Raw genomic sequence first — 21,273 nt, forward strand, 5'->3', positions numbered from 1 at the left:
TTCCTTAGTGCAGCGATGGTGTCTCCTTTTGTTCACTAATCCATCTCTAGTGCCCTTGCCTGTGCTTGGCACATGGTATCCCTTAATAGATATTTGATGAAGGATTGCATACATAAAATGACTAAAGTGGGCCATGGTAGGAAGAATCTTCTGAAATCAGTTATTTCTTTCACATTTAAGTGTTTTAAAAGGTGCTGTTCTCCAGTGGGTGTATTTGTTCTTTAAAATATTAATTCATTCGCTGTAGGAGTATTTAGGCTCAGCATTAGAGGGGTCAAAAGTATTGAGAAAGTTTGCCATTGCTGAAAACTCTAGTTTTAACGTTTTTTTCTAATTTTTTCCTCCTCCTCTTGAAAGTAAAAAAAAAAAAAAAAAAATCAATGATATTAACATACTTTTTATTTTGTAGATGTTAAAATCAAGAAGGGAAAATGTTTCAATCACCATTTTATCCTCAACACTTAGCACAGTGCCTGGACCATAGCAAACATTCAATAAATATTTACTCAATGAACACATGAGTGCTTATGATCAGACAAGCGTTAGCAGTAACAAAATTCTCAGGAGTGAAGTCACTATTGGAATTATCTATTGACTTTTCTTAGTGTAATTACAGAGTAATTAGCAGAAAAAGGTGAATAAGAGAAAAATGGCTAAATTGAAAGTGTGGCTTCATAATTGCTATTATCAATGATGAAACAAAAAACTGGTGCAAATATTTGACATCATAATTTCCAAACTGACCAGGCTTACAAATCTTACATAAAATTTAATTAAAAATGAATGAAGACCAATGAACTTCAGTGGCTTTTGGACATAATTTTTATTTAAGCATGGGCTTTTAGCTTGGTTCTCCCTAGAGTGCAACCTTTCAGTTACACAAACAGCGTTCAGAGCTACAGGGCCATTATAATGTTGCTGGTGTTGGTACAACTTCATCAGAAGGCATGAATATGACCCGCAGAGAAAACAATCCACGAAGAAAACACAATGAAAAAACAACCACTGTTTTACAAATCACTCTGTTATCACAGACACAAAATGGCAGTTACTGTTAGCAAATCAGCCACAGAACACTTAAAAAAAATCTTTAGGCAAGGAAATGGGAACTTATTTGTGGGAGATAGGGTCTTCGTCCACAATTTAAAGTAGAAAATATTTCAGGGTCAAGCATTTTTCTTATCCACAAAACAACGCTAAACCAACATACATTTTTAAGGAGTATATTAAAGGAGATACAATATCTTTACCACTATCTTCTTGAATAGGCATTTTAATTAATTTTCTGCAGAATATAAGTAGCCCCAAATTCAGCAGCAAAATATTACAACATAACAAGTAAATACAGTTTCAATGTGTTATATTGTAGAATAGAATACATAAAGGACAAACAATGATAATTTAATCATATAAAACATGAGACATAGCTGAAATACAGTCCACTTAAATAGCTTTGTGACCAAGAATGTTAAATACTGTGCTAAATGCCATTTTAAACATAAAATCTCTTAATTTTTTTGTGCTTAAACTTCGTTTTTCTGTTAAAGTGTTTCTTATTGTCAATACTGCCACTGTAACCGATATTATGACAGATCACAACTTTCACGGACACATCAACATGAAGACATTTACTTATGAGCAAATAAGTCACTTGTCATTAGTTCACAGTGTGGGAAAGTGGTGTACACTCGGTCTTGAGAAGGGCTTTCAGGTAATCACCAAGTCCTTCACAGATATTTCCTGATATCAGATGCAGTGCGAGATGTAAAAGAATGGAGAGCAACACATCACATGTTGGAAGAAAAAAATAAACTTTTTGATTCTTCATGGGTATCGCTTAAGTGACCTTCGTCTTCTGTTGTAGAAGTGCCTGAGCCCATGTTGTCGTGAAAAATTCATCATGTAATTTTGTTTGCGAGTGCTGTTAAAATCAAACAGGATAGAGGCAGGGAGGGAAAGGAGAAAGAGCATGTAAGTCCCATCATTGAACGTGCAATCTATTCTAGGTCCTAAGTTACTCTGATATTTATTTGAAAATGTTCAGGGTTAATAGGTCAAGCTCACATGACCACCCAGGGTCAGAGGAACCGAAGGCTGGGACCTATGCTCACTGCCTGTGTGTGGCCTTGAAGAAATCCCTGTCTTTTCATGAGTGAGCTCTGAACCAGAAAATAGGCCAAATTCTCTTGATTCATAGCAAACTGAAACTGTTTTGAATTTTATTTTATTCTTGAATGCTTCCTGAAAATCCTTACTTGGGTACATTTCATTTGAGAAGTGTACACTATACCCATTGCCTTATTTAAATATATCTTTAACAAGGAGGAAAAATAATTTGGTTCCTTTAGCAAACATTCTCATTTAAAGCTTAAAAAACAACAACAAAAAAAGAAACAGACTGCTAGCTGGATCAGCTTGACCTCCTAGTTCATGCAGTCTCATGGAACAAAATAAGGAGGTCAGTTTTTCTCAGAATGTTGGATTCTCTTGTCTTCCTCAAACCATAAGCATCTGGGTTATATTTTATAAACATGGCCTCAGGAAAGAGACACTCCACTGAGAAGAGGTCATAAAATACTAAGAAAGTGTAACCAAATGTATAATTGTAAATATGTATGTATATATCCCCCCACATATGTACATACACACATTTATACATACATGCTGTGTGTGAAGCTGATAAAAATGCTGAAGATGGATTTCAGGATCCTGTAGGAAACTGTACAATACTAGTACTGATAGCTATTAATGTTTTGGCATGGTCCTTTAAAAAGGATTGTGAGCTATAACATCACTGAAAGGATCATATTCTCACACTCTGACCTGAGTGATAGTATGTCCATATGTGGCATCAATATGTGGTTTATGAGAGTGAGCCTATCAGTATTTTCCAAATTCACTGAGTTTCCTCATGGTCCCAAAGCCTTTTCTCCCTAATTCCATGAAAACATAAAATACACATAATGTCATGTGATGTGATTCCAACATAAAGATCGATATGACATGAAATTGAGTTAGGGTGAGAGAGGGAAAGGGTAATTTGGCCCTGGGCAGTATAATCTGCATTATCAATCATCAATATGCTGGTAAGGTGTAAAATGATGTTTTACCTAGTATAATAGATATTATACTTAGGTATATTTTACTAGCACTTGTAAAATATAAACTTTAAAACAAGATAATTTTATAGTTTGATCATTAGAAAAGAAAATTTATAATAAAACATCTCAAAAGAAAAGACATAAATTGAATTTCATCAAATATGTATAATCAAAAAGCAATAGCATCGGTGCTAAAATACTGATAGAAAGATGTCAAATTGATACATATTTTATAAAATAAAAAAGGTACTAATAACATCCCCTCCTAGATTTCAATAATATAAAAATGCTAGAAACAATAAAATGGAAACAATATATCCTGAAGACATTGTAGAGAAAAATATTTTAAAAAATCAAGTTTTGTCTTTAGGCAGATTTACTATCCTCCCCCTCCTATCCCCTCCATGTGACAATATTACATGTATCAACTAAGTTGATCAGTTTCAGTGTCATAATTCAATGACACAAATTTACATTTATTAGCTGCTATAAGTACTAACTGCTGCCTGTGTAAAATTGAGTTACAAACAAAAAATAAAAAACCCCAAAAATAAAAATCCCCAAGTACTGAACTAATCAAGTGTCAAGAAAAATTAACCTGTTGCTCCTTTATTCACAAAATCTTGGGACTGGCACTTGCTGTCTTACTGCCAGCATCCTCGGTCACCTTATAGTTCTTTTCCCGAGCTATTATAGTGCCCCCCTGAACTAGCCTCCTTAAGTTTTTTCCTTTTATGAAAAAAAAAAAAAAAAAAAACTCCACTGAAAGGAAACCCCTGAAATACTAAGAAAGTATAACTGAATGCATAATTGTATACATGTGCATATATACCTTCCTACACATACATGCAGTTGATTTTGCACACCAGATTCAGTAAACTTTTCCTCAAACACTGGCTTCACTTTGCCCAAAACCATGCAGAATCCTCTTATCTATGGAGCAACAGCTAAGCCAACTTAAAGAGACATTTCAAATCCTCTTCATGCTTAATCTTATTCTGCCCTTTCTTTTTCTACATTCCTATACAAACTGCTCTACTCAAATGCCTTGAGTCCTTTCTACCCACCTCATTGGCCAGCTGTCAACATCACTTCCTAGATTCTACGTGTTCAAGTATTACATTTTCTTTATTGTTTACTCCCTCCATAAGTGAACTTTTTTTTTCTGCTTTGAACTCTCAGAGTGCTCATATCCTGCTTTGAAGGAGTTTGTGTTCATATCTTGGCTCCCTACAACTAAACTTTTGTTGGTATGGGGGCCAGTTCCCCAACTCCCCCCACCCCCGCACCATAGCACTGAGCCTCCTGCCTGACCCATGCATGTGTGGTCAAGGCATGTTTGTTGAACTTATGGTGACTTACTGATTGGATTCCTGTGGTAAATCATTACTCTTTAACTATAAGGAATAATTGCAAAGTTAAAGCAATGAAAATTATTCTGTTAAAACACATTTAAAGGTATAAGGTACTCAAAGAGAATTTAAAATAGTTAAAATATTTTACATCAAAAAAAGATAAACTTAGAACACTCAAGATATTTTGTTATCTCAATGCAACCTAGATTGACATGAAAGTTACCTTAATATATGGGAACAAAATAACATTTAGTTTTAACAAAACTTGATGTGCTTGCTTAACAGCTTTAAAGCAATGTCTCCATATAATTATTTACTTATTATGGAGCTGATTGAAAGTCTCTATCTTTGTAGGTGAGAAAATAAATAGTAGCAGGTTGCAGATCTTTAGTGCCCTAAAAACTACTCCGAGGTGGAAGCTTACAACCAATTTAGGGGACAATTTCAGTCACTGGATGTTCTTTTTTAAATAACAATTTTTCTTAAGATTTTAAATATATTTCTTATTTTTTAATTTTTTTGGTAGAGATAGGGTCTTGCTCTGTTGGCCAGGCTGGCCTCAAATTCCTGGCCTCAAGTGATTCTGTTGCCTCGGCCTCCCTAAGTGCTGGGCTTACCAGCATGGCCACTGTGCCTGGCCTGGGTGCTCTTTAATTTTGAGTAAGTTTATGCATCAGTATCATATCTTTTGATCCCTGAGAATGTTGATATACATATAGTAATGGACTTGCTATAGATGTCTAGTGTTTATACAGTCACATTAAAAATGGCAGCCTAGTGTGGTGACTCATGCCTGTAATCCCAGCACTTTGGGAGGCAGAGGCTGAGGCAGGTGGATCACGAGGTCAGGAGAAGAAGACCATCCAGCTAACACAGTGAAACCCCATCTCTACTAAAAATACAAAAATTAGCTGGGTGTTGTGGCACGCCTCTGTAGTCCCACATACTTGGGAGGCTGGGGCAGGAGAATTGCTTCAACCTGGGAGGAAGAGGTTGCAGTGAGCCGAGATCGCGCCACTACACTCCAGCCTGGGGCAACACGGCGAGACTCCGTCTCAAAAAAAAAAAAAAAAACCACTATCAAAGCATCCTGGAAACTAGCTGGTAATTTGGTATGTGAAATATAAAAATCTTTTGAGTCAGTTAGGTTGGAATCTAATGAAGTGGATATTTCCAGTTTATGAGACTTTCAAAATCAAGCACTATGGCGAGCTATACTAAAATGCTGTCTGCCTCTAAGACCACTTAATAAATTGACATGGTTCCTACACAGTTATTGCATCTTCTAAAATGTCTAACAGCATTGGGCATTAGGGCAATTTTTAACAAGTTTATCTTATATTTACTCATTTTTTGGTGTGCAGTATATCTGTGAGCCTATTTTTTGTTTTTGATACATTTAGATGTACAGCTATAGATAACCTTATAACTGAAATAAGTGCAATGAACTTTTAAAGATTTATTTATTCACTGCAGTTACCAGAGAAAGTAATTTTTATTTTCAGTTCAATAAAAAGAGGTAATGTTCATCCCAAAGCACATCAGCTATGCCAAAGCACATCACTTGACATATCAATTTGCTTTGGTTGTGGATAGAACTGGGTCCATTTTAAAATTCTCCCATTATGAGTAAGTCATTGAAAGAAGGGAGAATGAACAACAAAGGCTTCTTGGAAATGATAATGTAAATTTCCATTATTGCCAAGGGAGTTTAGGGACTTAGATGGCATATAGAATTATAAAATGTTTCCTTGTTTCTGCATAGGAAATATGGCCATTGCAAGATCTTTGAGTAAGTAGTGACTCTGTGCTCTTTTGAACTGTAACTCTTCAAAGGAGACACACAATCTTAGCTCATTTATTATTATGAAAACAATTCAATTGATTTTTTAATAGATTCTAAAGGAAATGGAGGAGATAGAGAATTGGTATTAACTTGAGCTCATAGAAATATAGTCATTTCTACTTGTCAGTAATTTATCAAAACATGTGGTAGAATAATGATTTATATGAATGCAGACATAAGAATCCAGTGGACTGTTCAACATATCTTAGAAATATTGGTGAGTGTTAGATGGGAAGCTGCCATTCAAACTATCACTGAAACTTGCCTGCATAGAGGATGCCACACATTTGACTTAAAGGCCATGCATTTTCAGGAAGGCTACACACAAATAAGTGCAGGCACAAGTATCTCACACATACTGAAGATTTCATATTTCTTTTCTCCGCTAAATGGGGATGAGAATAATATCAAATAATGTGCACCTCAGGAGCTGTAAGGATGAAATAAAAACTTCTAGCACTATATATACATGTTCAATAAATTATAACCATTTTGCCTTCTTAGGTTTTAAAGTATCTCAGAGGACAAATATACGTATATATTAAAAGTGGCCAGTCTTACCTAAGGACAAGATCTAGAACTCGTAAGTATTATGAACACATCTACTCCGTCTGCCAATTCAGTTATTAACTTAGAGGAGAATTGGTAAGTCAAGGGACCCTCGTGCATCTTCAACATAGTAGGTCTTTCAAAAGACATTACATGTAATCAGAGTCCCTAAATCTTTTGCACACATTTCTATTTTCCCCTGTCCCTCATAACAAATTTGTCAACTGTGAGCACTTCAAGGGCACCCAATACAGTGTCAAGCACAGAGGAGAATCTAAGTCAAATCTGTTGCCCAATGACAAAATGCTGACTAGCACTCTGGTCTATGCTGTTGTGCCCAATATTGTATATATTAGGGACTTGTCTCAATTTGACTGGCTCTGAATTTACATGGATGTAAGTTTCAAATGTTCCAGTATGTACCAGTATCATTTATTACTGTTTTCATAGTTTTTTTTTTTTTTTTTTTTTTTTAGTTGCAAAGGTGTTTTACAAAACTTCTCAGTTAAGTTTGGTGACATGGATGAAACTATTTATTAGTAAACAGTTCCCCAGATTTAGTAAGGAGGACTTACCTTACTCTAGTGGAAAACCAATGACAGCAAATAATGAAATATAACACAAGTTAAAAAATGCCTTTCAATGCATGCAGCACTGTGATTAGTCATAAAAGTCTGATCAGGTTTAGACGCAATATAGGATTTTTCATCTCTTTTGAAAATAAAAATTAAAGAAGTTATTTCTTATTCTTCTATACCCAATATATACATATACTTTTCTATGTAATGCAACATGCAATATTTGCTCATAACCGTATGTTAAGATACATGTAGCTGTAGTACTACATTTGGCATAAATGTTGCATATAAATTATAAATATTAATAGCTTAATAACTACTAATTTTATTATCTGATTTTCAATTATTTTACATTGTAGGAAATACTAATTCCTGAATATATTAAGGAATGGGCTTTAAAAAACACAGAAGTCTTCTATGTCAGATAACACAATCAAATTTAATAAAGGACAAATATGCTTTGCAACAAATGTAATATGCTCATCTCCATAAATCATTTGTGCCAAAAATGTGACAGTATCTTGATAATGAATAGCATGAGGGGGATGGTCACGATGGAACTCATTTTAAAATCTGATAAATGCTTTTAAGACTATAGTTAGCAACATAAGGTTTGCAGTTCTCCGTAAATGTAGTAATTCACTTTTTAGTCAATTCATTCACGAAGGCTAACTTTTTACTGAGCAGTTTGCTTTCAAGGTACACATGCAAAAATTGGCCCACTTCATTATACACATGACAGGTGTGACTTAGACACGTACGCAGGAAATGTGATGTGTGAATGAAATGCGAGTTGGGTGAGGGAGATTCTTAGGATAGAAGTATGAGTGCCCAACAAAAATGGTTAAGACAACAAATTCTCTTTTATCCTAAGAAGAACCTCACCAGCATGGATCTTGTGAGGGATCTGCCCAATGTATTCATAAACATATACTGAAAAATAAATATTCTATGCTAGCTAATGAATTCAGAGAAATTATTTTTCTGACACTTGATTGTCAATGATCGTGTTATGCCACATCATTCAGACTTTATGGAATGAGGACTTTTTGTAAGCTAGTGAGGCTGGAAAAATATCTGTCAATTCGGTTCATCTATTATACGGCAGATTAGCAGGGGCTAATCATCGTGAAATGCTTTTCATGTGCAGATTTTATTGGAAAATATGAGAGTGGGAAGATTACACTCTCAAACAAGCATAAGAGACTGCTTGTTAAATGCTAAAAGGAAGGTTTTCATCTCTTTGGTGTGGGGCTTGTCATTCTGTATGTCCATATTTATGAAACTCAAATCCTTCCACATGTAGTATTTTAGAATTAAACCATTAATTAAAAAGATATTATAAATCTTGTTCATTTAGGATACACTCTTAAATCCTGAAATATTGTCGAAAGTGCTAAATTTGTTCTCATTAAACTTGTGTTTTTCTGGTTAATATGGGCAGTACTGAGGTTAAACTCAATATAAGATACCATGCATGACCATAATTTTTCTTTCTAGGGGTTTTTAGCATGTGTCCTTGGTGCACATGCACAAAAGCGAAACTATGGTAATAAAGTTAGATTAAAGCCAACCTTCTCTTAAAAAAAGAAGTACATTTCTAAAAATTCCTAAGTGAAATGTATGCCCCAACCATTAGTTGCAAACACGTATCAGTAGCCCTGTTTGTAACATACAGTTAGGTAGGGTTTGTATCTCTTAAGATACAAGCCTCAGTCTGCTCCTCTCCCCGCCATGCTTGAGGAGTTAACATTGCTAGTTCAAATAATCAAGTGTTCTGATACAAAAGTGCAGTTAATTAAGAGAATGCTTTCAGTTAATAGGGGTTTATGGAAGTATTCCACCTATTTCTAAATATACATCCTTTGGAGCAAAGTTATAATTAGGAATATTTGTGATCATGACATGAACTTTGGCTCTAGCTTCTTTGTGCCTCATGTGATTGAAAGATACTCTGGAAAACTATTATATTTAATTTTTTGAATTATCTGGAACTTGTTTATTTTGAGCTCATCACATGAATGAATGAATTGAAGTAATTATTTTGTAGAGCTACTAATTGCATATTAATGAATGAATGCCTTAATACTGTTTGTGGCTCTTTTGAAAAGAAGTGCTTTGAAAGGGTAGAGTGATATAGAAATGTTAAACTATAAGATCAGAGCAAAACATCAAAAACATAGTTCTGGAAATATAACATCTTACATATTTTTTGAAACAACTCATGTATTGAACTCAGCTTTGTGAGATATTTCTTTTCTTCAAAAAGAAGGAAAATAAAGGAATTCCTTTAACAAATTTTTGAAATGTCATTAAAGAGACTGCTTTTGCTTTTGAAATTATATATACATAAAAGCATGTGGTGGTATATATAAAGTTATAATTTTTAAGTTATTCCTGAAAGAAGACTTGGAATAAAATTCAAAGCATACAACACCATGCAAATGTAACAATGCTCTTGTCTCATTCAAAATGTTTTAGTGCTCTGAGAGTTTGAGATAATAATGCAGGATAAGAACAGACTTATAAGGATATGAGCCTGGTAGATGACAAATTCTTCAAAGTGTTTAAAATGCGGAGCTTGATGCTGGTAGTTGCTTATAAGCATTGATTCCAACACCAGGTGACCTGGGAGATTCCTTGGGTGCTGTGTGCTGAGGCGTCCTGCTGGTGCTCTGAGAACCTCTGAGGCAGCAGGTTGATAGGGAGCAAGGAATAGAGTTCTGTTTCCAATATGTGAAGGGGTTGCTTTTACACTGGCTGGTATATTGGCACCTCTGAACCCCTCGCCCCTGCTTTTTTATCTTAGTACAAGTGAGGAAATTACTAGTGATGATATGTCTCTGAAATCCAAAGTAGATGAGTGCAGTTGATTGATTGGGCAGGATGAAAATATCTACTCAAATGTGTGATACGTTAAAAATTATTGTGTTTACTCAAGGGCAGGATTAGTATCCTGCTGTCTTTTGAGGACTGTCAGGTTTTGAAGTTTCCATAGGAGTTGGTAATGCTTTGTCAGGCACAGGGAGCCCCATTAATGCAAATTGTATTGGCAAGCCACTTGAAAGATAAGAAGTGGTTATTGACTCTAATTTTATTCTCTACCAGTTTATTAGAATCACCTGAGCTGCTTTTAAAACAAGAATGATGTCCAGTTCCCACTGCAGATCAATTTAAAGCCTCATCCAAAGGGATGGGCCTGGGCATTGGGACATTTGTTGATGCTTTCAAAAGCTTCCCAAGTGATTTTGACGTTCAAACAGATTGAGAAGTGCTGTCCTGAAAGGCAAATAGCCAGGGCAAAATGGTTCTAGGGTTGAATTTTGGTCTATGTAGACATCTCTCTATGGCCTTACTGTACACAGATTCATTTCAGGGCCCAGGCTATTTTATTCTGCTGGAATAATGTGGTCTGAGGAAATCAGTATCTAAGTAAAACATCAGCCTCATATTTAGATTCAAATGAGTCTGGACTGTTACTTTAAACTTCAACTTTGTCTTGTGGAGGCAGAGCCCAGCAAGTTGTCCAAAAGCAGCAGCGCGCACAGGAGGCTAGTGTGGGGACCAGGTTGCTCTTGGATTTGGGGGTTGATATGGATGCCATGCAAGCAGGTGCCTCAGTGAAAACTAAGACGAGGGCTAGCTCAAGACTGAAAAATTCAGCTCATGGCTATGACTGAACAAAAACAAATCTGGTAGTTTTCCTACCAATTAATCACTTAAATTTGCTTGCAAAATGACTGAAATCAGCCAAGGGACTGATTTCATTTTGGATTTGGTAAACAGAATGAACATTTGAACCTATCTACCGAGAAGATTCGCCTCTCCTTGCCAACCACTTGGAGCCATCAGTCCGAACCCGTCGAGACATAAGCATTCCAGTTCTACAGGAACTAGATCGTTAGAGAAAAAGCAAGTCATCTCTCTGTGAGGGAACAGTCAACCCAGCCAGGTAGAGTGGTGACAGCTTTATTATATAAAGAGGGAAAAACACCTTTAACTTGTTAGGTGCTGGGATTGGTCAGGAGGAATCTGAAATCACAAATTCTTTGTTCTAGTTGCAACCCCCACATCATTAAATGGAGAATGTCTGTAATTGGGCACATTAGTCAGTAACACTTCAGACACTGCCCACTACAGATCCTTCCTCTTCAAGGATGTCATTTCATTTTATAAGGCAACCCAGATCTGCCTTAAGACATGGTTTCCCATTTACCTGGAGACTTCGTTTTATCCAATTTAACCAATATTGTCAATCCTTAAATAAATGTTGTGCTTATGGAGGTTTTCTAAGGTACATTCATTCGGGGCTTTGCTATTTCACCGATGACTTAAGCTATAGCTTGCAGTTGCGAAAGAGTGTAAGCCAAAGTGCTCCTGTGGGGGCTTCTCATAAAAAACGGTTCTTACTGAATTAAGGAGCATGCCACATCAAAGAAATTTCAGACCTTCCTGAAATGGACATGGGATGCCATGTATCAGATACTCACAGGACGACCTCCACATGGTCCAAAGCCCACTGATCATGACCTGTTCCGTTGTGGCGTGGTTGCCACCAGCGCAGTAAGACTCCTTTCATCCGTGCCTCCCTGGGTCACAGACAGAGGGACAAAGAGATTATACATTAGGAAGCAGAACTTTTTGGTATTTGACTTCTAGATGTCAAATATTATAATAGGCTAATCTAAATCAACAAAATGTTGCACATGGAATTCAGATTTGCTTAAGTCATAGTATTCTGAGCAGCATCAAATTTTATTGGCTACTCAAGGACTTGTAAAACTTTTCCATCTCTCTCCCTCCTTTCACTTGTTCCATTCATATCCGAAGATATTTAGTCAAAGCATGGAGTGCTTTCTGTGTGACAGACACTGTGCTAGAAGCCGGGCTTACAATGCAAAGCAAAACTGACATGACTACTTAACCTCAGTAAAATTTCAAACTAGCACGCCAGCAGAAAATAAATGTTTTCTAAGACTAGAAAAACTGGTTAAAGCAAGGGAAATAGGCAAAAACTGCCCTTGCATTTAGTTATTATTGTCTATTCCCTCTTGTCCCTATTCCTTATTTTAATTTGTGCCTTTCTTGTCCTAATCAAAAATAGTAACACCACTTTGGAGATCTGGGTTAGTCTTGGTTCTGCCACCACCTAGTTTTGTGGCATTGTGATTCCCAGGGATTCACAAAGGGATTGTGCATGAGACCATGCCTTTCCATTTGAGCCACTTACAGGGGGACATTGTAAGACACTCTCTGAGCTTGTGTGAAGTCCTTTGGCTGGTGCTGGGCGATGACGTGCCAGGTGATCCCGTTGTTGACGCTGTACTGCAGCAGCACCGCCTTGTCCACAGTGTGGGGGCCACTCAGGTCACTGTTGCAGCTGTCCGTCTGCGACGTGCTCCCAATTTGCAAGACAAACATGATTTTGCTGAAAAACACAGGGAAATCATCTTCATTTTTATTTATTTATTTTTTGAGATGGAGTCTTGCTCTGTCACCCAGGCTAGAGTGCAGTGGTATGATCTTGACTCACTGCAACCTCTGCCTCCTGGGTTCAAGTGAGTCTCTTGCCTCGGCCTCCCTAGTAGCTGGGATAACAGGTGCGCACCACCATGCCTGGCTAATTTTTGTATTTTTAGTAGAGACGGGGTTTCAACATGTTGGCCAGGCTGGTCTCGAACTCCTGACCTCAGGCGATCCACCCACCTTGGCCTCCCAAAGTGCCGGGATTACAGGCGTAAGCCACTGTGCCCGGCTGGGAAATCATCTTTAAATTCAGGAAGTATTAAAGGAGTTATACTTCCTTAGTCTTTTCTTGTTTCTAAAGTCCATAATTTCCAAGTTCATAATATAGTAGAACCAGAAGCAGCCAGTCTTGAGAGCTTGTTTGGAGGTTCTAGCAAGGGAGCACAGTTACTTGTATACCCTTGACTAAAGACTCGTCCTCCTCTACTGGGAATGGTCATCCTCTTCACCCAGCATGCAGCTTTGGGAGGGATGCACATGGAGTGGTGAGGGAGGAAGGGGACACCCGCCTAGCTAGGCAGATCAGCTGAATCAACCCTGGTGATCAATGGAGCGACAGATGTCGCAGCCAGATCACCCTCACATCTGTGAAGCAGCCAGTCTTATGGCTGTTAGTAACAACATTTATTTATATTGTCTTCTATATTATACATGTGAAGACCTCAGAAGGCTGATTTTCTATACAAAGAAAGTATTTTTGACTTTCAAAGATGTGCCCTCTTTTCATGATGTTGGAAATCTTGTTAGAGTATTTCATTGAAAACATCTTCTATTCTCTGAAAGGTAATGTGGACCAAACAGACAGCTGAGGACATGGAATACAACCACAGTATTTATGCTGCATTCTTTTTACAGATAACTCCAAGCTGAACACATCTGGATGGGGATAAATTATTAAGACTATTTTAGGAAAGGCTGTCTGGAGATCAGAGCTGAGGGAAAACTGAGTTAGGATGTGCAGGTTCTGAACCATGTCTGCTATTCTGTTCAACATGACATTTTGCTTTTGTCATCCTTGCCCTAGATAGAGCTTTTAGGCATGGGAAATAAATCCTCATAAGATTCCTCATGATTAACAGAGTACCTAATTTAAAGTAGGTGGTGGAATAAAGAACTAGACTTAAAAACATATAAATGCATAAACTAATTTAAAACATAGTGTGCCATTGCTAACTATGCACCTAGTTGCAGCTATATATGGCAGTGTCACAGAAAACACCAGGTTATCTCTAGATTAAGTATATCTTTTTGGTAGGCAGAAAAAAAAAAAAAAGGAAGATGATAGATGCAACTTTTATCATATCATGGTTGCCATACAGGAATTTTATTTTAATTGTTTATCATATTAAGGGCCCCCAAACCTGCCTTTCTGCCTGTGAAAATACCACACTAATATTATATTTTCCAAAGTGAAAGGTTTTAAGTAAACTATCTTCCCATTAATCAGACACATATTCTCATAGCTACTGAACACTTTTCAGCATTCAAGAAATACTCTACAATAATATCTAGCAACCTTTTTTAAGCCTTGGAATCTTTTCTTGAATTATATAGACAAAAAGCTGTGTTTACTCTGGATAAGGAAGCCAAACCTGGGAAGGAAATTCAGTCCTCCTTATGTCTTTGTCAGTCACTTCCCTAGTCCATTTGCAAGGTCTCTGCCCACTCTACTCTGCATTAACCCTCAGCAACTATAGCACATGCATTTTTAAGATCTTATCCATCCATCCCTCCTCCATTTCGATTTATTGTACTTACGTGTGCTAAATATAGGCATATGTTTGCATTGCTACAAATTTACTTCACATACACATTTATATATTTGCCTGTGCTCAACATTAAATTATCTATGTAGTTTATCCCTAACCATTTTTTAAAAATATTTGGCCATTTCTCTGGGCTTATGCCTACATTACCACCACTTAGCCACTGTGGGTGAAGAAATACAAAGCAATTCTCTAATAAAGTTAAGCGAAGCATAATTCTGCGTTGTGAAACATATATGCTTCCTTGTCCCAAATTCAAATGATAGGTTTTCACTGACTAATTCTATGTCTGGACTACAATATGGAGGTTTGGGTACCTTGCTCGAGTGAGATCCAGAGGCTTGGTAGCTGCTTGCCTGATCTGACAGCCATTAAAGTACAGTGAGTCTCCATGGGCGTAGGGGGCCAGCTGCCCACAGCCACTTCCTATGACTCCACCTTGAATGGTCTCCCAGTTTGCCTCTGTGACTCTTGCGGACTCAAAATTATCTTTAATATAACTGGGAAGGTCGTGACTGAACACAGAGCAATCATCACCTAGAGGACAAGGAATAGTCACAGAAATTAACTGGACCAACCAGAGTTATTCAAGATTAAGAACAAGTATTCAAGTCGTTGTTATTGTAAGAATGGCAAAATACAAGGAACTTAAACAACTTTACAAAAAAAAAAAAAAAAAAAAAAACAAACAACCCCATCAAAAAGTGGGTGAAGGATATGAACAGATACTTCTCAAAAGAAGACATTTATGTGGCCAGCAAACATATGAAAAAAAGCTAGTCATCACTGGTCATTAGAGAAATGCAAATCAAAACCACAATGAGATACCGTCTTATGCCAGTTAGAATGGTGATCATTAAAAAGTCAGGAAACAACAGATGCTGGAGAGGATGTGGAGAAATAGGAACACTTTTACACTGCTGGTGGGAGTGTAAATTAGTTCAACCATTGTGGAAGACAGTGTGGTGATTCCTTAAGGATCTAGAACTAGAAATACCATTTGACCCAGCCATCCCATTACTGGGTATACACCCACAGGATTATAAGTCATTCTACTCTAAAGACACACGCACATGTATGTTTATTGCAGCACTATTCAGAACAGCAAAGACTTGGAACCAACCCAAATGCCCATCAATGTTACACTGGGTAAAGAAAATGTGGCACATATATACCATGGAATACTATACAGCCATAAAAAAGGATGAGTTCATGTCCTTTCCAGGGACATGGATGAAGCTGGAAATCATCATTCTCAGCAAACTAACATGGGAACAGAAAACCAAACACTGCCATGTTCTCATTCATAGGTGGGAGTTGAACAATGAGAACACATGGACACCGGGAGGGGAACATCACACACCAGGGCCTGTTGGGGGATGGGAGGCAAGGGGAACGATAGCATTGGGAGAAATACCTAATGTAGATGATGGGTTGGTGGGTGCAGCAAACCGTCCTGGCACATGTATACCTATGAAGCAAACCTGCACGTTCTGCACATGTATCCCAGAACTTAGGGGAAAAAAAGGAAATATAACAAAATCCAGCAAAAATAAATAAATAAATAATTGAACGTTCTTACAGTTAAAAAAAAAAAAAAAAAATGGCAAAATGCTAAGTAGATACAGACTCCCAGAAGTAAATGTTTTGTTTTGGCAATTATTGGCTTATATTGTTGGAAAAAAAAATTCAATTTTCTTTGAGTCAATGTTAACTGAAATATGTAGTGCTCATGTCCGTATTTGCTGTGTAAAACTGTTGTTTAAATACCATAGCATCTGGCTGGGCCTTGAATGTTTACCAATGGTGGGTCTCAGTAGGGAACTCTCACCCTGGTATAAGAGGCCTATCTAATTTCTTTTTTCCTAGCATGATTTGTAGCAGAAAATACAGGTTAATATATACTTGATGATTCTTAAGAGTAGAGTCTATATTTTAACTCGTTGGATTCCAGCATCTAAAACAATATTTAGCACATATAAGATAGTAATGGGCGGGGTGCAGTGGCTCATGCCTGTAATTCCAGCACTTTGGAAGGCTGAGGTAGGAAGATCACCTGAGGTCAGGAATTCAAGTTCAGCCTGGCCAACATGGTGAACCACCCCATCTCTACTAAAAATACAAAAAAAAAAAAAAAAAGAGTTGGGCATGGTGGCATGTGCCTGTAATCCCAGCTACACAGGAGGCTGAGGCAGGAGAATCACCTGAACCCAGGAGGTGGAGGTTGCAGTGAACTGAGATCATGCCACTGCACTCCAGCCTGGGCAACAAGAGTGAAAACTCCATAACAAAACAAAACAACAACAAAAAAAACGATACTCAGTAACGAAGCTGGGATAAATAAAATAAATAATGATAAAACTGGAAGTGTCTCTCAGAGACCACTGAACTGAATTACTGGCATTTAAGTAAGATATATTAGCAAATGTGTATGTGCTTGCATTTCCCCTTGATTTAAACAGTACATTTTTTCTACATGTCCTTAATAGTTTAAAATTAAGGTTCAGGGGAGAGGGCAAATTCCAGACATCTAGGACTTCTTGTGAGACATTTGATTCACTCATTTGCCTAGAGTTTAAATTCTCCAGCTAATATAGTGACAGACCCAGCTGGTCTCAGTGACAATGACACCAGCGGAGAAAGGAGATGGCTAAGTAATTTCTAACATCAGAGATGTGCAGCAGTCTACATTAATCATATCCATTTGAGGGATTTTGATGCAAGGAAACATCAACCAAGAAATCTAAATAGATCCAACTCCAGAATTCAAATACATGGATTCTTACATTGCATATCTGGGGGAAATTGTGTAACTCCGCTCCTCCTTGGATAAATCTCTCAGCCATGAGAGACAGCAAGGCTGATTGGAAAGAACACCTTGAGTGGTGGTCTTTCTGATATTTGCTAGCTGTGTGACCTTAGGCAGGTCACTTAGCCTCCCTGAGTCTCAGTTTCTTTGCCTGTAGCATGGGAATAATTATATTAACCACAGATAACTGATGGGGATATCATAGATTATAAGCGACTGAAGAATAAGTTGGTGTATACTATGTAAATAGTAAAGCATAAGACAGTGTAAGGATTCATTCAAAGAAGATTTATTAGCACTGCTATCGGCCAAGTATTAAGCTGTGAGGATACAGAATGTTAACTATGGAAAGTGAACTTTGTAATGATAGAGGCTGAAACCTGTTGGAAACATTGGCTCAAAAGAAAACAGGCCTGCAGACCTTCTAACAGACCAACAGAGCAATTTCCTGTGATGTGAGGGGTTGAGTAGATACTCTCTGCCCTGGATATATACTCAGCCTCTAGAAACTCAAGGAGTGAAATTTATTTCTTTGAGTCATAAAGGGGTGTGTGTGTGTGTGTGTGTGTGTGTGTGTGTGTGTATGTATGTATGTGTGTGTGTGTGTGTGAGTATCACAGTGACCTGGAAACCAGAACATCTTGAGTTGTCAGCTACATCTTAGAACAGTGGCAGCTGCTGCTGGAAGAGGCTGAGGAAGGAGGGATACTGGTCAAGTAGGTAGGCACAGACAGCTAGGCCAGGAAGGAGGGAGGCCCAGAGGTGGAAATTAAGTATTGGGGATGTGGGTGGGGGCAGGGAGTTATATGAAAGAGAATGTGAGGTACTATACCATATCCTGATTTAGCATATCTGGATTTATATGCTTATAAATTTATACTTATAGAATGTCTGGGGTAGATTTCAATTCTATATTTTAAAAAATACCTTCAGGAATATTGCATAAGGCTATGCTTAATAATTTGTCCCAAAGTTAAATAAGGAGTGACCAAGGAGTGTGTCATGAATCTCAGATCCCTCAGGCTGGAATTTCTATCCATTTCCTAGTGGACTTTGGTATACGTGTTAAGATGAGGAGAACCTCATGGTCTCCTGTATCAAAGTTGACAGCCTGGGATTCAGACCTTGGAAGCTCTCATCGCAGATGCAGATGGCGCCAGTCGTGCAGTATCCGTGCCCACTGCAGAGCTTGGGGCAAGCCTCTCCAATATACACGTGGTCAATTGCCCAGCTTTGCTTCTCAGTTTCTTCTCCCTTCTGGATCCAGCGGAACTGTGTCGCACTGAAAGAACCATAGAGAGCAGAAGGGGTTCAGTAGGTTGTTACTTCCATGGCTGCGTCCTGCCTCTAGCCTCTGGGACAGGGGACTATTTATGAGAAAAGGGCTTCCCAAATGTCTTCCTGAAGCACCCTGCTGGCAGAGGTGAGAGAACTTGTATTTCTCAGACTCTGGGAGTATAACCCAAAATGCCATTCTGGAAGCTTGTATCTTCTCTGCAAATTTCATGTGAATTTCCTATTCTAGTCCATAATAAACCTGTGTTCATTTTTCCTATAAAGGTATATCATTTTCCAAATCTTTGAGTAAATCAAATCTGCTCTAGGAAGATTGCACTCCATTGTATTTATCCTGCAGCTTTGTGTAACCTGTCAGCCCTACACACCTAACTGGTATTTGTATCTGGATGAGAAGCGCAGCCTTTGGGAGGGCAGAACACTGGGGCAAAACTGGTGCCAATGCCAGTCTTGGATTGGGGTCTATCATTCAGGGCCTATGACTGAGTTTGGTACATGCTATGGTATTAAGTCAAAGGAAATCTGAGATCTCTGAATCATTTACAGACAAACTCCAATTTCCTCCTGGGACATGCAGTTGCCATTTGGAGGCATGGGTTGGTGAGAGGAGGGAAAGAAGATGGGAGAGGGCACCAGGGCTGCATGTAAAGCTCTGGCTCACACTGTCAGTTATTTTCAGCTCACTGCATGAACTCTGTAGAGAGGCCAGATAATTTCACAACGTTTACCTTAATTTGCAACCTACCTGGAGGAGACATGGTCAGGCAGCTGGATGGTAATTCTTTTCCAGCTTGAGCTGTTGACAGAGTTGTAGATGGTGGCTTCATGGAACTGGAAAGGGGAGCAGCCAATGCTGTTAGAAGAGGAAGGCAGGCACTGGGTCTGTACAAGCTGCCAGGAATCTGATCTGCAGAAACCAGAAGGCTTTGTTAGACAAATTGTAAGAGAAACATACAATCTGTCTAATGTCAAGGTAATGCTTTGTGGTCAGGTTAAATTAAAATATTTGTAGATGAGTTTCCTGTTTTCTATATACATTTATAATTACAGATTATAAAATAAATTAAAATATTTTCAGAAATATTCTGACTCTTTAAAAGCACACGGACAAGAGAATAAAATAATAACATGCATAGCAATGAATTCTGGTGGATTCTTCCTACTGACATTGTTACTAGAAATATACCTGGAGTTGACAGACAAAATTATCCATCTCCTCAAACTTGATGTAATTAGTGTTTAAAGGTGATAGTGGGAGGGTTATTAACCCTAATAAGGTAACTGAACTATGTCAGACTTTTATTCAATATTGCTAATATGCTTTAGAAGCGGTAACTCTGGCTGACGCATATTCAGATCATTCATTGATTAAAGTTTTCGTTAGAGGTAGCTGAAAATCAGTAACATGAATAAGAGAGTTCTAATCTGAGGACAAATGTAGTGCTTTGCTTATTTTGATAAAATTTAAAATATAAAGTTTCTTGGTTGGCAGCCTTGTATGAAAATGGATTTTTTTTTGTTTGAAGGAAAATTTTGAAAATAAGACCTATGTATACATTTTGTACAAGTGAAATTTATATAAAAATATGCATGAACTGCCACTTTTAAGATATAAGGTTATTCCTCTGTAAGCAACTGCCTTAACCTGTAATTCCCAGCACTCTGGGAGGCCAGGGCAGGTGGATCACCTGAGGTCAGGAGTTCAAGACCAGCCTGACCAACATGGAGAAACCCTGTCTCTTCTAAAAATACAAAATTAGCTGGGCGTGGTGGCACATGCCTGTAATCCCACCTACTCAGGAGGCTGAGGCAGGAGAATTGCTTAAACCGAGGAGGCAGAGGTTGCGGTGAGCTGAGATGCCGCCACTGCACTCCAGCCTGGGCAACAAGAGCAAAACTCACTCTCTCACTCTCTCTCTTTCTCTCTCATACACACACACACACACACACACACACACACACACACACACACACACGACAACCATTTGGATTGGGTATTCAAGTTTGGAGATAAAGTTAAAAATTATTTCACAAACCTTGCATCCTTAGTGTATTCCAACATTACAGAATGAAGGTCACCGCAAGAAGTGGCTTCACAACCCACCACAATCTAAAACAAACAAACAATCAATACACAGGTAAGATTAGATGATATTGAATCCCATTAATTAAAAATCCCATCCCTCCATTTATTACTCTGACAGGTAATATTCAGAGAAGCTTTTACAGAGCAGCCTGCTGGGATACCAAAAATACATTCTTTTGGATTCTGTTATACATGCTCAATTTTGCATGGAGATGAAAATTAAGGTTTTAAAAGTTACATTTCTATTTACTAAATTAGTATAATGCATTAATCACAAATCTGGGTAAGATAGATTGGCCAAAAAGAAAGTAACATTAGCCGAATTTATAGACAGAAACTGAAAGTATCACTGATTCAAAAC

At 37.8% G+C, this 21,273-nt stretch overlaps 1 protein-coding gene across 2 annotated transcripts in view; it reads right to left on the reverse strand.

Moving 5' to 3' along the window:
* Positions 1-799: 799 nt before the first annotated feature.
* Positions 800-21,273, reverse strand: part of RELN (reelin) — a 519,467-nt gene continuing 498,993 nt past the window's right edge. Inside the window, exons 58-65 of one of the 2 annotated variants that reach the window (XM_023192551.3) lie at positions 20,863-20,936; positions 19,572-19,733; positions 18,655-18,812; positions 15,039-15,258; positions 12,660-12,857; positions 11,920-12,018; positions 7,427-7,432; positions 805-1,921 (exon numbers count right to left, since the gene is read on the reverse strand). In XM_023192551.3, coding sequence (XP_023048319.1) covers positions 1,825-1,921; positions 7,427-7,432; positions 11,920-12,018; positions 12,660-12,857; positions 15,039-15,258; positions 18,655-18,812; positions 19,572-19,733; positions 20,863-20,936 — 1,014 coding nt within the window. In that variant the 3' untranslated portion in view covers positions 805-1,824. Of the gene's footprint in view, positions 1,922-7,426; positions 7,433-11,919; positions 12,019-12,659; positions 12,858-15,038; positions 15,259-18,654; positions 18,813-19,571; positions 19,734-20,862; positions 20,937-21,273 lie in introns of both variants that reach the window. The other variant, XM_023192552.2, reaches the window with a different exon arrangement.

This window comes from Piliocolobus tephrosceles, chromosome 8 (genome assembly GCF_002776525.5).
Source record: "Piliocolobus tephrosceles isolate RC106 chromosome 8, ASM277652v3, whole genome shotgun sequence".
In the NCBI taxonomy this organism is placed as follows: Eukaryota; Metazoa; Chordata; class Mammalia; order Primates; family Cercopithecidae; genus Piliocolobus; species Piliocolobus tephrosceles.